This window comes from Anolis carolinensis, unplaced genomic scaffold (genome assembly GCF_035594765.1).
Source record: "Anolis carolinensis isolate JA03-04 unplaced genomic scaffold, rAnoCar3.1.pri scaffold_9, whole genome shotgun sequence".
Lineage (NCBI taxonomy): Eukaryota > Metazoa > Chordata > Lepidosauria > Squamata > Dactyloidae > Anolis > Anolis carolinensis.
In genome coordinates this window covers 24,659,679-24,672,734 of record NW_026943820.1, presented here as the reverse complement: position 1 = coordinate 24,672,734, position 13,056 = coordinate 24,659,679, and the positions used below count along the sequence as shown (strand labels likewise).

The 13,056-nt window shown below is 38.4% G+C and overlaps 1 protein-coding gene across 1 annotated transcript in view; it reads left to right on the top strand.

Annotated features, from left to right (window-relative positions):
- Positions 1-12,809, top strand: part of LOC100566237 (polycystin-1-like protein 2) — a 47,727-nt gene extending 34,918 nt beyond the window's left edge. Inside the window, exons 35-44 of the mRNA XM_062961878.1 lie at positions 751-891; positions 1,983-2,168; positions 2,461-2,788; positions 3,567-3,700; positions 4,016-4,143; positions 4,372-4,532; positions 6,340-6,550; positions 8,154-8,255; positions 12,071-12,202; positions 12,417-12,809. Coding sequence (XP_062817948.1) covers positions 751-891; positions 1,983-2,168; positions 2,461-2,788; positions 3,567-3,700; positions 4,016-4,143; positions 4,372-4,532; positions 6,340-6,550; positions 8,154-8,255; positions 12,071-12,202; positions 12,417-12,542 — 1,649 coding nt within the window. The 3' untranslated portion in view covers positions 12,543-12,809. The remainder of the gene's footprint in view (positions 1-750; positions 892-1,982; positions 2,169-2,460; positions 2,789-3,566; positions 3,701-4,015; positions 4,144-4,371; positions 4,533-6,339; positions 6,551-8,153; positions 8,256-12,070; positions 12,203-12,416) is intronic.
- The last annotated feature ends 247 nt before the right edge of the window (positions 12,810-13,056 follow it).

Here is a 13,056-nt window from a genome sequence, read left to right as displayed (position 1 = left end):
ATATATCTTATAGCACTCAATGGTCCTCCATCTAAATACTAACCAGTCTTAGTTTCTAGGCTGTCTTTGATCTTGCGCCCTCAAACTATTTTTGTCTATGTTGTGAGATAAAAATGCTAAAATAAATCAACTGCAATCAGGTACAATTGAGCTCAGTGATCTTTACAAAGGAATATATAGCATTGCTAGTGATTGCAATAAGAAAGACAAAGCAGTGGCCAATTCCTAGACCACAGATTTTTACAGCTCAGAAAACTGGAAAAGCAATATCAGCATTTCATTTCTTTATTGCTGCATACTGACTATTGAACTTGGCATATATGGGTCTCTTCCACACTGCATATTTGTAGCCCTTTGATTCCATTTTAATTGCCATCACTACATCGTATGGAGTCCTTGTGGGTAATTTAGTCTGGTGAGAACTAGAGGTCTCCGGCAGATAATTCTATATGTACATATATTACCAAAATACAAGTCTAAGATTTCTATAAGACGGAACCATGGCAATTGGAATGTATCAAATGTCTGAAACTGCATAGTGAAAAAGGGACCTCAGGTTCTTTCAGTAATATTTCTGCAGTTTTTATAAAAGAGAAGAGGGGCAAAAGGTCTGTCAGGAAGTACTGGTAAGTCTGAGTGTTTTGCTATAGATTTGTCAATTATTTAATAACAGCAACAATAGACCAGGTTGGCTAGATCTCAAATAAAATCCAGCCTACCAATAAGATCTCACCTCTTTTTCCTGCACAGGTGACTCAAATCCTATCTTTGGGGTACGCAGAGACAGCGGAAGCAACATCTATCAGCCTCCCCCTGCCACTGACATCGAGAAGATGAAGAATAATCGAGTCAAGGAACAGAAAGCCTTTGCCTTGATAAGAGAAATCTTAGGTACTTTCTTTTCTGCTTGCATCCTGAAAACACCTCAGTTCCCTGCTCTCAGGCTTACGGTTGCACTCCAGGCCTGGATACATCTATGACCATTGCACCACACAAGGGTCCAGAAATATAAGCAAACAGTTTATTATAAAAAACATATAAAATCAGGAATAAGAAAGGAAGATATATAATCCAAAAAGGTTTAGCAAAAGGTGAGAACCAAACAATAACCCAAATGTCTCATAAAGTTCCAAAGGTGACAAAGTCCAGGAACAGCCAGGAATCACAGATACAACATAAGTCCACAATCAGGAAGATATAACTGGTAAGACTTGAACAGAAACATAGAAAACTTCCAGGACAATGGGAAGATGGAGTGAATCGCTGAACACTTTCTAAGGAGTGAGCAGAAGCCCAAGGAGAAGATTTCCAACCCTTGCTTGACATACTGGGTTTCTTTATGGAGGAATGAGTAGTCTTCTAACACTCCTGCTACATAACCTCCAACATTTCACAGAAGAAAACGGAGATGCCTATGTAAAATTGTAAGGCCTGTGGGTGAGCGACATGAGGATGTGATCAAAAGGATTAAGTCAAATGAGGATGTGTAGTCCTTTGATTCCCCTTTAATTGCCATGGTTGTGATCCCTAAATTAATAAATATCATATTTGGTGTTTGTGCCTATGTCACGGAGCATGGTTATAAAAATTACTGGTATGGTATGCATTAATGTAAAATCAACGAGACCTTCCACATAAAGACAGTTTTCTCTCAGACTCACAGATTATCTCCTCAACACACATTATATATTAAAATAACACACACACATACATATAGAGACACATACATATATTCCAGCTTCCCCATAAAGCTCATGTAGTTGCCTTGAGGTAATCACAGCCTCCCAGTCTACTTCACAGAATAAGGAGAAATCAAGAAAACAGTTCTTTCTACTCATAACTGCTTGCAATCAGAACTACAGAAGTATAAAAAGATTTGGATGGTGGATCATCATAGTCCTTTGCTCTGTGCTGAGTTGACCAAACACATCTGATTTGATTTGGAAACCTAAATTGTTTCATGTTTGTTATTCTTTTCCCAGCCTACTTGGGATTCTTGTGGATGTTGCTTTTGGTTGCCTATGGACAGCGAGATCCTAATTCCTATTATCTCAACAAACACATTGAACAAAGCTTCACAGATGGATTTGAAGAAGTCTTAAGTTACCAGGATTTCTTTAAATGGGCCAGAGCCACTTTAATCAAAAATTTATATGGACCATATCAAGGTATGAAGACAGAACATCTGAGCAATTAAACTCAACACAGTGTTTGGAAGTAATACATTTTTGTGCAGGGATGAATGTGTTAAAATGAAAAAATTTCACGATGCGAATTCAGATACTCCGATTTTTGGTGTAATTTGGTGTTTGGAGGAATATGAAAACAAATGAAGAGGGGAGGACAGATTTTCCCCATCTCAAAGAACAAATTGATCTTGACAGTTCTGCAAAGAATCACATATTGACCTGTAGTTTCAAATGTGTCTTCTCTCTCCCCACCTCCTTAAATCCCAACAAGGCTTTATCACAGATGGCAACTCCAAACTTGTAGGTAGTGCACGGATTCGTCAAGTTCGGGTAAAAAGCGGCACGTGCCCCATAGCTCCCAAACTGCAGCTGACTGTCAGAGAATGCCGTGCGCCTTATTCTTTTGACACAGAAGACACAATGGATTATGGAGTGAACTGGAACGTCTCTTCCCTTGACAACTCTTCTGAGCTCAGTTCTGCCTGGCAGTATCAGAGCCAGTCTGAACTCAGAGGGCATCCAATCTGGGGCAAACTGGCTGTCTATAGAGGCGGAGGATACGTGATTCACTTGGGGACAGATTCCCAGAATGCCTCCAGGTATAATATTTTTATATTTATAGCCCATGTTTTCCCAAATCTGGGAATCAGGTGGTTTGCAACACTTCAATCAAATATAGCTAGAAATACAATACAAAAATTAAAAATCTAATTAAAACTATCAATGAAACTGAAGCTAATTAAAAACAATGTCCAAAATCCTACATCGCCTCATAAATATGTAAAAGATGGCTACAAATGACCTGATCTTTCTTTCAGTAGTAGCTAACATAATATTTCAAAACTATACAGATTGAGAACCATGCAATAATTTCAGTCCAACTATAAATATAAGAGTTACTGTATGTATGTAAAACAATTAGCAAATTAATAAAGCTAGAACAGTGGCTGTGGTGGCATAGTGGGTTAACCCGCTGGGTTGCAGAACTTGCTGACCAGAGGGTCGGCAGTTTGAATCCATGGGATGGGGTAGCTCCATTTGTTAGCCCCAGCTTCTGTCAACCTAGCAGTTCAAAAATATACAAATATGAGATCAATAGGTACCACTTCATCAGGAAGGTAATAGCGCTCCATGCAGTCATACCGGCCATATGACCTAGGAGATGCTTACAAACAATGCCCACTCTTAGGCTTAGAAATAGAGATGAGCACCACTCCCCAGAGTCGGACTCAACTAAACTTAATGTCAAGGGGAAACCTTTACCGTGACTTTACTTAAAGCTAAAACCTTAAAGAATAAAAACCTTAAAATTCCTTTAAAAGCTTCAAACATACAGTCAGACACCAATTCTATGTGTATGTGTTTATTCTTTGGCAGAATTCTCCAGTACCTCTTTGATAACACCTGGCTGGATATTTTTACAAGAGCTGTGTTTGTCGAGTTCACCGTCTATAATGCCAACGTGAACCTGTTTTGCATTGTAAGCCTTATGTTTGAAACAAATGCCTTAGGTGAGAATTTGATCTTTCTTCCAGTGTTTCACTCATAGTGTTATGAATCTCTGTACCATATCACTGCGTTGTTAGAGAATCAATTGCACCAAGTAAAGAAACCTGCTGGATCAACCACTCAAAATTCCACACATGCATACAAATGTATTTAACTTTCAGAATGCCTTGCTGCATTTTAGAACTCTGTTTTCTTGTCATGCAGACCTTATTTCGCCTGGATGGTTTTATTTTATGTTTTAACTTGGGTTTCACACAGCCCAGCTTTCAACATGCAGAAGAATATTCGCCCACTGATCTCTGCTTTTGGTTTCTCAGGGGCTTTCTTTACACGGGCTGAGCTGCAGAGTGTCCGACTTTATCCCTACACAGATGGCTTGCATATCTTTGTGGTGGCAGCAGAAGTTGTTTACTTCCTCTTTGTCATCTACTACATGGTGGAACAGGTAAGACCACCTGAAGACACAGACAAGCTCACTAATAGACAAGACAAACATTGGCATAGCTATTCCTCTTCCTGCAGCTTTTCACACTTTTCTGATTAATGGCCATTTGATCTGAGGCCACACTTGGCTAGTATTCTTAGCAAAGTTGCCATGTAATAGCATAATTGGTCCTCATCCCTGCTCACATTGTGCATGATTTGAAGGGAACTGAACACTTTTTTCCAACAGGGAAAGCTCATACGGGCTCTGAAATGGAACTACTTCCGCAGCAAGTGGAACCTGCTGGAATTGGCCATCATCACTATCAGCTGGAGTGCCCTATCGGTGTTTGTAAGACGGACAATCTTGGGCTCACGAGACATCAGTTACTATCAGGAGCACAAGGATGAGTAAGGATTCATTTTCCCAGCACTTTCCAAACTCTCCATCCCAGTATACGTATATTCCCAGTATATGTATACATCCCAGTATGCAGAGAAAGAAGTACTATCTAAACCAGGGGTCCTCAAACTTTTTAAGTGTAGGGCCGATTCATGGTCCCTCAGATTGTTATGGGGCCGAATTATCATTTGAAAAAAAAACAACACCAAATTCCTAGGCTCACTGCACATGTCTTATTTGTAGTGCAACACCCCCCCCCAGCAACAATTACTTATTTATTTGCTACATTTATACCCCACCCTCTCTCACCCCATTGTACAACTTGTACAAGTTGTATGTACATACAATAAATTATATTATTAGCATAGCACAATATTAGCATTATATATTACTATATTGTACTATACCACTATACCATAATATTATAATTAATATTACATTTAATATATAATATATAATTAATATTATTATATTATACAATATTATTATATTGTATTATTATTATTATTAGCTGCCCCGAGTCCCCTATTGGGTGAGAAGGGTGGGGCAGAAATACAAATACATAAATAAATAAATATTATATTGTATTACATTATAATATTATTATCAATATTATATGTCTATACAATATATTATATTATTGCCATATCATTCATTTACAATATTGGTAAATGAAAGAACAATACAATATTTAAAAATAAAAATAACTTTAACCAACATACTGTGAACTTATCAGGATTTCAGTGGGAAGTGGGGGCCTGCTTCTGGCCGATGAGATAATCAAGTAGGATTGTTGTTGTTGTGCCTTCAAGTCATTTCAGACTTTGGGTGAGCCTAAGTCAAAAACTGAGGGCGGGGGCCAGGTCAATCGCCTTGGAGGGCCGCATCTGGCCCCCGGGCCTTAGTTTGGGGACCCCTGATCTAAACTGTTTGATTCAGTGCAATACCTTTACAGAAATGAAATATTGTTCTTACAACCTTACTATAAAATAAGATAGGAAGAAATGGAAGCTGGGTCTGCCCTATATCCCAAGACCTGATCCCAGATTATCTGCTTATCCCAAATTATCTGATAGTGTAGACTCATATAATCCATTTCAAAGTAATTTGAGATCAGCTTCTGGGACATGGTGCAGTGTAGATCCAGCCTGGAAAAAAAAATCTGACTGGATTATGGTCACCCTGATTGTGAAATAGATTTTGAAGAAACAATGAATATTTGTTGCACTCCAAGTCTGGAAACACCTATGACCACTGCACTACACGAAAGTCCAGGAATATAGTTTATTGTAAAAAAAAAAAAAGATAAAAAGCATATAAAATCAGGAATAAGGAAGGAAGATATATAATCCAAAAATGTTTAACAAAAAGTGAAAACCAAACAATAAACCAAATTCTTATAAAGTTCCAAAGGTGACAAAGTCCAGAAACAATCAGGAATCAGATACAGCATAAATCCACAATCAGGAAGATATAACTAGTAAGACTTGAACTGGAGTACATGAGCTGGAACATATAGAACTTCCAGGATATATTAAATCCAAAATCAAAGCTTGACTTGAACCAGGAACAAGAGAACTCAGGCTTAGCCTCTCACTCTAACGCAGTGTTGCCTGAAGGTAAATAGTTTGCTGCTTCATAGACACTCATGAAAGCATGCAGTTTCCCGTGAATTTCTTTCACAACTTCTCACGTAATCTCTCTGAACGACGCAATCTGATGTTGGGCGCATGGTTGAACAACTGTGTGGAAGGGGCCTGAGTTTCAAGAGGCTGCCACTGTTGTGTCTCACGATGCTTCCTGCATTGCCTTCAGGTTTGCCAGCTTCAATCAGACCGCAACTGTTGATGCCGTTCTGGGCTACCTGATCGCCTTCCTGGTACTTCTCTCCACAGTGAAGCTCTGGCATCTTCTGCGGTTGAACCCCAAACTGAACATGATCACCTCCACCCTGAAGCGGGCCTGGGGGGACATATCAGGATTTGCAACTGTGATTATAATCATGTTCCTTGCCTACTCCATTGCTGTGAGTAAGCTTTCCACTTTGCCTGCTGTCAGTAGGACTTCTCCGCACATCTATAAATGCAGGGATTTTTTCCTCATATTTTTGAGAACCCTGACCATTTGATCTTATTCTATAATTTGGCAGAATGAAGCAACTGCCTCTGGCAATATGTAGTGGGTGAATCTATACCAGGCATGGGCAAACTTTGGCCCTCCAGGTGTTTTGGACTTCAACTTCCATAATTCCTAACAGCTGGTAGACTAATAGGAATTGTGGAAGTTGAAGTCCAAAACACCTGGAGGGCTGAAGTTTGCCCATGCCTGATCTATGCTATAGGATAAATGCAGTTTGATGCCACTTTAACTGCTATTGCTCAATGCTCTGGAATCATGGGGTTTGTAATTTTACAAAGTTTTTTAGCTTCTCTGCCAAAGAGTGTTGGTGCCTCACCAAACTACAAATCCCAGTACTCCATAGCATTGAGCCATGGCAGTTGAAGTGGTGTCAAACTGCATTAATTCTGCAGTACAGATGCATTCTCAGATGCCAATCCAGCTAGCATGTTTGTAGAATGAATGGCAATGTTATTATCAGTGTTAGCTTCTTCTGGATTTTATATGGCAGTGTAGATGGGGCCTTTGTCACATTTTCTCCAAAATTGTGTTTCGTAAACTAATTTGAGGGGTGCAAAGGACAGTGGCAAAAATGTTCTATATTCATGGATGAAGTGTATAACATGATGTTACAGACTCTAATACAGGCTGGATCTAGATTATCAAATTAGATGATCCAGATTATCTGATTTGAGCTGGATTATATGAATCTGCACTACCATATAACCCAGTTCAAAGCATATTATCTGGATTTTATATGGCAGTGTAGATGGGGTTACAGGCTATCATAAAGAAGACGGAAGGATTTGAAAATGTAGATTTTCTAAACTGAGGTCCCATTTGCACTACCATATGAAATCCAGATTATCTCATTTGAACTGTATTATACGATAGTGTAGACTCAGGCCCTTTCTACACTGGCATATAATCCAGATTCTCAAAGCAGATAATCAACATTATCTGCTTTGAACTGGATTATAACGTAGAAGGGGCCTGAGAATCTATTCAGGAAAATGTGTAAAAATTAGGGAACAGATAATACTCATAAAACTACAGTACTTTGATTATAAAACGAGTGGATATAGACTGACAGATCAAATGATCAAGGCAAAAGAAATAGAAAAGGAAATCTAGAAATAAGAGCTTCTTGGCACAAAAGCTCAATAGAGTGGTTTGGATGCACTGTACTATCTCTGTTTAGAGAAACCATCTCCAAAGATATGATGTTGTCCAAATGAAGCAGTTGACTACAACAGTAATTATATTTTAAAGTTGGGCTCATTTCCCTGCTCAGCAATCTGCTATGAGCTCTGTTTAGTCCGTCTCCAAACACAATTAATTGAAAAGTACTCCCATGGTCTCTAAAGTAGTTTAGAAACATCACACCAATCCAAGACATCTTATAGGCAAGTGGAAAAATAAAAAAATGAGAATTACAGAGAAAAAACCTAACTGACCTAAATGCAAGATCTGACCTCCTTCCCCCTCCTCCCCTTCTTCTGAATTTGCAGACAAACTTGATCTATGGCTGGAAGCTAAATTCTTACAAGACCCTGTTTGATTCGGCAGAGACAATGGTTAGCCTTCAACTCGGAATCTTCAATTATGAAGAGGTACAGAATCTGGCCTTCAGCGGGTTTGTTTCTTGTAGTTGTGGTTGGATTATTAAAATGAAACCAGAGAAATGTTATTATAATTGATTTACTGGTATATGAAAATATCAATGTATTGTGTATAAGTGATGAAGGTGTTCAAACTAAAGGGATTTTTTCATTATCATGTGCCTCGATTGAAATGTTGGGCAGTGAGGCTAGACCAAAAGGGAGCTTTTCCCCATGAAAAAGGATTGAGCAGGAAGGACCTCTTTCTTCAGCAATAGCAGAGATGAAACCAGGGCAATTGGCTTATTTTACTAAAATATTTATATCCCTGCTTCATCCAGAGATCCTAGGGTGACATGCAATAAAAAGGAAGAAATCATTCCACCATGTCTCCTGTGCCAATATAACAATATAATTATATATATTAATCATATTATGCTACACTAATAATATAATATATTGTATATGCATATAATATTAATAATATTATAATGTAATACAATATAATAATTATTATACACAATTATAATGGTATGTTTATATTACATGTAATAAGGTAAAGGTAAAGGTTTCCCCTGACGTTAAGTCCAGTCGTGATCGACTCTGTGGGGTTGGTGCTCATCGCCATTTCTAGGCCGAAGAGCCGGCGTTGTCCATAGACATCTCCAAGGTCATGTGGTTGGCATGACTGCATGGAGCGCTGTTACCTTCCTGCCGGAGCAGTACCTATTGATCTACTCACATTGGCATGTTTTCAAACTGCTAGGTTGGCAGGAGCTGGGGCTAACAGCGGGCACTCATTCCGCTCCTGGGATTTGAACCTGGGACCTTTTGGTCCACAAGTTCAGCAGCTCAGCGTTTTAACACACTGTGTCACCAGGGGCCCCTATTACATATAATATTACTAATAATAGTGTTATAGTACAATGTAGTAATATATAATGCTTATATTGTGCTATATGAATAATATATTATATTGTATGTACATATGACTTGTGAGCCGCCCTGAGTCCCCTTCGGGGTGAGAAGGGTGGGATATAAATGTTGGTAAAAAATAAATAAAATGTTGTCAAAGTGTATTAATTCTACCCTGGGAAACTGTTCCCTAGGGCTAATCTGAGCGAATGTATACTAGACTTCCTGAAGTATCCAGAAAACTTTTAAAGGCAAGCTCGCATGAAAAAAATTGCATTAATGAAATTATTGCATCTACTAACTAACAGTTTGGGGCCAAACTTCCTGCATCCTTCTAGATACAGTACAAACTCCCTATCCTTCAGTACTTTCCCGGCTTATCTTTTAACTCTGCTATCTAGATACTACTCCCATAAACTTTGCTCCTCCAGTTCTAACACCCCCAGTGTTCAAGTTTTCTTTCCTCCCTCCCACAGCTCTGTTCCACCTCCCTTGTTGGCCTTTGTGCTAGCAGCTGCCTCTGTCACCCCATTAATTCCGGCCAGTGGTCAGGGACTTGTTAGCAGGCAGCACTGGGGTCCCTCAACTGTTTCGATTTGAGAAGTACTCCCACTTTGCTACTTTTGAAATGTCCTAGTTTCTCTTTCCACTACTCACCTTTCCCCTAGCTTTCTTCAGGTGCTGCAAACATAGTTTGAACTCATTTAACTCAGCAGAGAAGGGAGAATTTGGTCATAGAATCATAGAATCGTAGAGTTGGGAGACACCTCATGGGCCATCCAGTCCAACCCCCTGCAAGAAGCAGGAAAATCTCATTCAAAGCACCCCCGACAGATGGCCATCCAGCCTCTGCTTAAAAGCCTTCTTAGTAGAATCAGGCAAAAGGAAACTCCTGCAACTTCCCCTATCTTGTGTTCTTCCTAATTATGTATTGTGCCATCTTGATCACATGCTGATGTTGCTTGGCCACATTATTACTAATTATTTATTTTTAAGGATTCCCCCAGGCAGTTAGCAGCCAGGCTTTAAAGCTGCAAGGCCATTCAATGCTAATCAGGCTGGCCAATTGCAACATTCACATTGGTTTCAAGCAGACAAGAGTTCTTTTTCCCACTCCGGACATTCCACAGATCTATAAACCTCACTTGCCTTGTTTCCAACAGATCTTACAACCTCTGAGAATGCCTGACATAGATGTGGGCGAAACATCAGGAGAGAATGCTTCTGGAAAATGGCCATACAGCTTGGAAAACTCACAGCAACCCAGTAAAGACAATTATCATTTAAGTAAAAGTAACACTGAATATTAAATATCAATAAATAAATAAGATGTAACTCTAAACTAAACTGGGAATCTGCTATTGCAACATTGAATGAAGTGGTTTAAAGCCAGTAATATTAAAAAGATTAGGACTACGTATGTTCCAGTCTACTTGGAATACATGAAGCTCATTCCAGAAGCATGTTTAGTAGCCAACAAACTATTTTGCTAAAACAATATAACAATAAGTGACCGATTAACAAGAATGCATGCGTCACCAGTGCAAAAATAAACACACCGGTTCTCAGGAACAGACAAACATAGGCAATTTAACAATATCAAAGGAATATTACGATCATAATTGAAGTCCTTTCTCCTTAAGCCTCTCTCTCTTTAATTACTGAAGGCATCTTATTGACATTCTGTAAATACTTTTCCAAAAGAAGCTCACCAAGAGTTCACTCTTATGCAGAACGTAGATAAATATATTTCTAGATTCAAATGTATTTCTAGATTCAAATCCCCGGAGTCTGCCAACCAGCTGGCTCAAGGTTTCTAGGAGTTGTAGCCCAAAACATACTGTTTTTTTAGGATCAAAGAATAATAAAATTCTGAGTTGGAATGGGTCACAAGAGTAATCTAGTCTAGCTCCTTGCCATGCAGAAATAGGCAACCAAATCACCCCCGAAAGATGACCAACCTCTGTTTTAAAGACCCTTGAAGAAGCAGAGTCCACACACTCCCCAAGTGTGATATTTTAAAGATACTGTATATACTTGAGTATAAGCCTAGTTTTTCAGCCCTTTTTTAGGACTGAAAAAAAAACTTCCTCGGCTTATACTCAGGTGACGGTCCTGGTGGGTTTATATTCAGGTTGGCTTATACTCAGGTATATATGGTATATTTATTATTTTTCTCTATTATTATTGGTATTGATACATTTATTATTTTACTCTATTAATTATTATTATTACATTTATTATTTTACTCTATTATTGTTGTTACTTTTACATTTATTTTACTCTATTTTATTATTAATACATTTATTATTTTACTGCATTTATTATTATGACATTTATTATTTCACTCTATTATTATTAAAAGGATACATAAGCACATTTACATTGAAGAAGATGAAAATAATGATTTAATCAGAGTTTAAGTCATATCTTAAATTACAGTTTGATGTAAAGATTCAAAAACATTTAAACTACTGATGCCTCAATTAATGTAATTTTATTGGTATCTCAGCTTATACTGGAGTCAATGTTTTCCCAGTTTTTTGTGGTAAAATTTGGTGCCTTGGCTTATATTTGGGTCGGCTTATACTCAAGTATATACGGTAAGTCAGATAGACTGCAACCCTAGCACTTACCTGGAAGAAAGCTCCTTTGAACTCAATAATTTCTAAGGCAATAAGCATAGCATTGCTCTTTTGTTGTTGACATGAATATGTTGTTCATTGTACTGTTTTGCTGAATAAATACTTTTATATGAAATATTTATCATATCCTGTTCAGCATTAAGCCAGGCAGCATTTATATTTACATGAGGCATGAGCTCCTGTAAGTTTTAAATCCTTTAGAAACTGTTTTCTCTCTTCTCCATAGGATAGCAAATACATAATTGTTATTTTATGTGTGTATTTCAGGTCTTGGACTACAATCCTATTTTGGGCTCCTTCTTAATTGGCTCCTGCATCATTTTCATGACCTTTGTGGTGTTGAATCTCTTTATTTCAGTTATCCTTGTCGCTTTCAGTGAGGAGCAGAAACATTATCAGGTTTGTTCACATCTGTATTTTGTGAATCCTAGCCTTTGGGATTCCAGCTTGCCATGGCATGTAAAGCTTTCTATATGTTGCTGCTGTTGCAGTTGTCTCCAAATCATTTCTAACTTATAGCGACCCAGAGGCAAACCATACCCCCTCCCATCCTCTAGTATCATGTTTGTTTGTACAGCGATCCATAAATGTGCATGTGTTTGTGGTTTTCCAGGCTTCAGAAGAGGAAGAGATAGTCGACCTAATGTTGAAGAAAATGTCGAGTTTCCTTGGCATTAGATGCAAAAATGATCAGAAAACCGGCCATGATAAGCCTCTGGAAGGACTTGCAGGCAATTGAACACTGCCAGGAGAATGCCTTGCTTATCACTTCATTTTACAGCTGCCTTTAGATATCATGGTTCCTGTGTTTGTGAAATGCTAGACCTGAAGAACATTCCAGAATGTGCGCTCTAAATTGTTATATTCAAGACCTTAGCCTTAATCCTGTACTGAAAAATGTAGAAATAAGTGTAACAGCATCAAATGGCTAGCCTGACTCCACTTAACTGTATTTCATCTGCAGTGTGATATAATAAACAATATAATAAAGCAATTTCAGAAAAAACATCTATTTCTGTTTTATTGACTATTCTAAAGTCTTTGACTGTATGGATCATAATAAATTATGGCAAGTTCTTGGTGGTTTGGGGATACCAAGCCCCCTTGTCTGTCTTCTGAGGAATCTGTATAAAGACCAAGTAGCCACAGACAGAACAGACCACGGACCAGGAGACTGGTTCAAGGTTGGGAAAGGAGTGCGGCAGGGCTGTAGACTCTCACCTGATCTATTCTACCTGTATGCAAAATACATT